Raw genomic sequence first — 3,633 nt, forward strand, 5'->3', positions numbered from 1 at the left:
ATAATGTTGTAGATTTCTTTGATGATTATATTAAATATATAATTAGCTATTTTTGATTTCTATCACTAGTTTGTTTTTTTTTAAGTTTTTTAAGATTCTATCTATGATTTTGTTTTTGTATTTTTTTTTCATTTTATCGAGAAAATTAGTCTGGTCTATTTATTAGATAAAAAATGATAATTACTTTTAAAATGAAATTACATCTTGTAGAATTTTTATTCTTTTTATTTTGTTCATATTATTTTAAACTATTAATTTTTTAAATTATTTTCAACTATATTATTTGAATTATTAATTTTATATTAATTTTATATTTTATAACATTTTTCTTAAATATTTTCGTATAAACATATACAAACATGAATGTATGATATGAAATAAATTTTTTATACTTGCTTATTATAAATTTTAATATTCTGTTTTATAATAGTGAAAATAGGTTTTTTTGCTGTTGTTTTTTATTTTATTTTTATTAGAAATATTTTTATTATTATTTTTAGATTGTAATTTTAAGTTGTATTTATTCTGTATCGTATACAAGTTTATACTATTTATTTATTTTTTTTATTTCATAATTTATTTTTATCAGATTAGCATTGATTTTTATAATATTAATTTTTATATGCAATCCTCTGATGATTATCTCCAATATATTCATATTAACATATTATATATTATAACTATAAAATGAACAATATTTTCATGCAATGATCAAGATTGTAACAATTGAGATTCTTGTAGATTTAACTACAGTATTATTTAATAATAAGATCCATGTAAATAGAAATTGATTTAATAATTAATTAATAATACAAAATGTAATTTCGTTATTTGAATTTATTTTTTCAGTAAGTAAGTTGCAAAAATTAAAGTATCTTTATTACTATATTTTATATTACTTTTTATTATTCTTTATTTGATTTATTTTTTTTAATCATTACTTTAACCATTATATAATTATTTTATAATTATTACTTTTTTGAAATTGTGTGATTTTTCACTATGTTTAGATTTTTTAATATCATTTCTTTGATTAGCTTTGCATTTTTAAGATTATAATTATTTATTGTAATATTATTACATATATTTATTATATATATTATTAATATTTATTATTATATTATATTATATATATATATTAATATATTATAAATATTTATTATTAACAATAATATAATTGACAATTATTTTAAATATTTGATAATATAAATTTTTATCAAATATAATTTTTTATCGATTATCAATACTCTTTGTTAATATTCTTGTTAATATATTTTGCAATATTTTTCTTTAAGTAAAAAGTATACTTGTTTATTAGTATTAAATATTATTGTTATAGTATTATTATTATAAGTACCTATTTGATTGTTTGAGATTAATTGCAACTGTATAATATCTTTTAAAATAATTATTTGTTACAGATCAAAAACTTTTACAAAAATTTAATCCTTTGATATTGGATAATACTAATTTCGTATCAAGACAACGAATATTACTCGCTGAAGTCGAAAGTGATAATGTAAGTAATAATATAAAATAATTACAGGAAATATCTATAATAAAATAAAAAGTAAAAAAAAATATTTTTTTCTTTAAAAAAAATATAAATTATATTTATATAAATAAAAATATTTATATAAATATCTAAAAGATTTTTAAAAAATTATGCAAAAACTATTTATTGTACAAATTAAGTAAATTTAATCATGAAAAATTGAATTAAAAAATTATTTATTATATAAATTAAATAAATTTAATGATGAATTAAAAATTAAATTTTAAATTGAATTTTTTATTTATTTTTATTGAAATACACATATGATGAATTTAAAAAAATTATTTTTTCATCAATTTGATGTGATTTGAATAATTTTTTTTTTATATATATACTTGGTATTCAATTTTAATTTTTGAATTATATATAAATGTTTTCATATTATTTATGTAATTAAATTGATCAATTTATTTAAAAAAAAAAAAACAAAATAGACATTCGAATATAGAGAATATAATATTTTTTTATTATATATATATTATATATGAATCATTTTTAAAGATTAAATCGAATAAAATGAAAATTATGAAAAACGAATTAATAAAAATTAATCATCATTATTCATTAATATCTTTTTGTTTAATAGATATTTCTTATTTTCTTCGAAATAAAAAATTTTTGTGCATATTTCAATGAAATTCATTTTGATTTATTTTAAAGAACAAAAATTAACATACAATATATATATATATATTATATAGTATATTAGTAATATATATATATACATATATGTTATATGTATGTTAATAAAATAGTTAGTAATTGCTCCAATCGGAAATGCAATGATTCTATATTAAATTGAAAATATAGAATAAAATTTTTTTATATGATGTTTTGTTTTTTAAGAAAATCGGCATTAAATATTCGCCGAATATATATACACTTCACTATCTTCACTTAACATATCTTGCTGTACAAACAAGATAGCTGGCTTACTAACGAGATACCTTAAATTAAGATATAATTTTACTTAAAAATTATTAATTATTAAAAATAGTAAATATTTAAAATAATAATTCTTAAGAATACTAAATATTTAAGTTATAATATAAGTTATGATATATAAAACATTTATTTATAGTATTAGCCAAATATTAGTTCGATTCATATCAATAATTCGCTATATTGCATTTAAAAATTTAATATGTATGATTCTTAGCATATCTATAATATTTTATATTATTTTAGAGTATTATTTATACGTAACAATTAGTTATTTTCAAAATTTTAAATCTTAATGAAATTAATTTTGAATATATGAAAATCATTATTTGCATTATTTAATCGAATTTATTTTTAAATAATAGTATAATTATTCAAATTATATTAAGTATAAATACATTATTATTATATTAAATATAAATTTTTCAAAATTATTCATTCAATTGAATAAAAATAATAATGAATAATAATTTATTCTATATATATATAGATAATATTATATAAATTAATAACAATGAATCAATTTATTATATATTAAATAAATATATTTTAAATATAACTTATATTAATTATATTATATTAAATATATAAAAATATATTTATTAAAATAATATTTATATATTTGTTAATGAATAAATAAATAAATAAATACTTATGAAATAGATATATTTGCGTAGATATATCTCTATAATTTAATAATAAAGAAATAAATAAATAATTCTATTAAACTTGTCTTTGAATTAAATTTAAGATAGATTTGATTTAATCTAAAAATAAATTAAGTTTGATTAAGTCATTTTAAGAGTATATAAAAGAATATAGGAAAAACAACAGAAGCTTTCTTCTTGTCATCTATTAAAATTCTAAACAAACATTAAATAATAATCAGTTATTATATAATAATTAATTAATATATAATAATGTTGTAATGATATTATAACAATATATGATAATTTCTTTATAGTAAATACAATAGAACCTTCATTATATGACATAATTGAACAATAAAATATTTTATTTAGAAAATGAAACAAAATAAATAGATTTTATTTATAAATAATTTTTATACATATAATATAAAATCAAAAAAATCAATATTAATCAATTCTTTTTTTTTTTTTTTTTTTTTTTTTTTT

At 13.7% G+C, this 3,633-nt stretch overlaps 1 protein-coding gene across 1 annotated transcript in view; it reads left to right on the top strand.

Moving 5' to 3' along the window:
• Nucleotides 1-3,633, top strand: part of LOC102680228 (KICSTOR complex protein SZT2-like) — a 19,246-nt gene that overhangs the window by 5,838 nt on the left and 9,775 nt on the right. The window contains exon 6 of the mRNA XM_006624483.2: nt 1,422-1,519. Coding sequence (XP_006624546.1) covers nt 1,422-1,519 — 98 coding nt within the window. The remainder of the gene's footprint in view (nt 1-1,421; nt 1,520-3,633) is intronic.

Source organism: Apis dorsata, unplaced genomic scaffold, assembly GCF_000469605.1.
Source record: "Apis dorsata unplaced genomic scaffold, Apis dorsata 1.3 scaffold_1078, whole genome shotgun sequence".
Taxonomy (NCBI): Eukaryota; Metazoa; Arthropoda; class Insecta; order Hymenoptera; family Apidae; genus Apis; species Apis dorsata.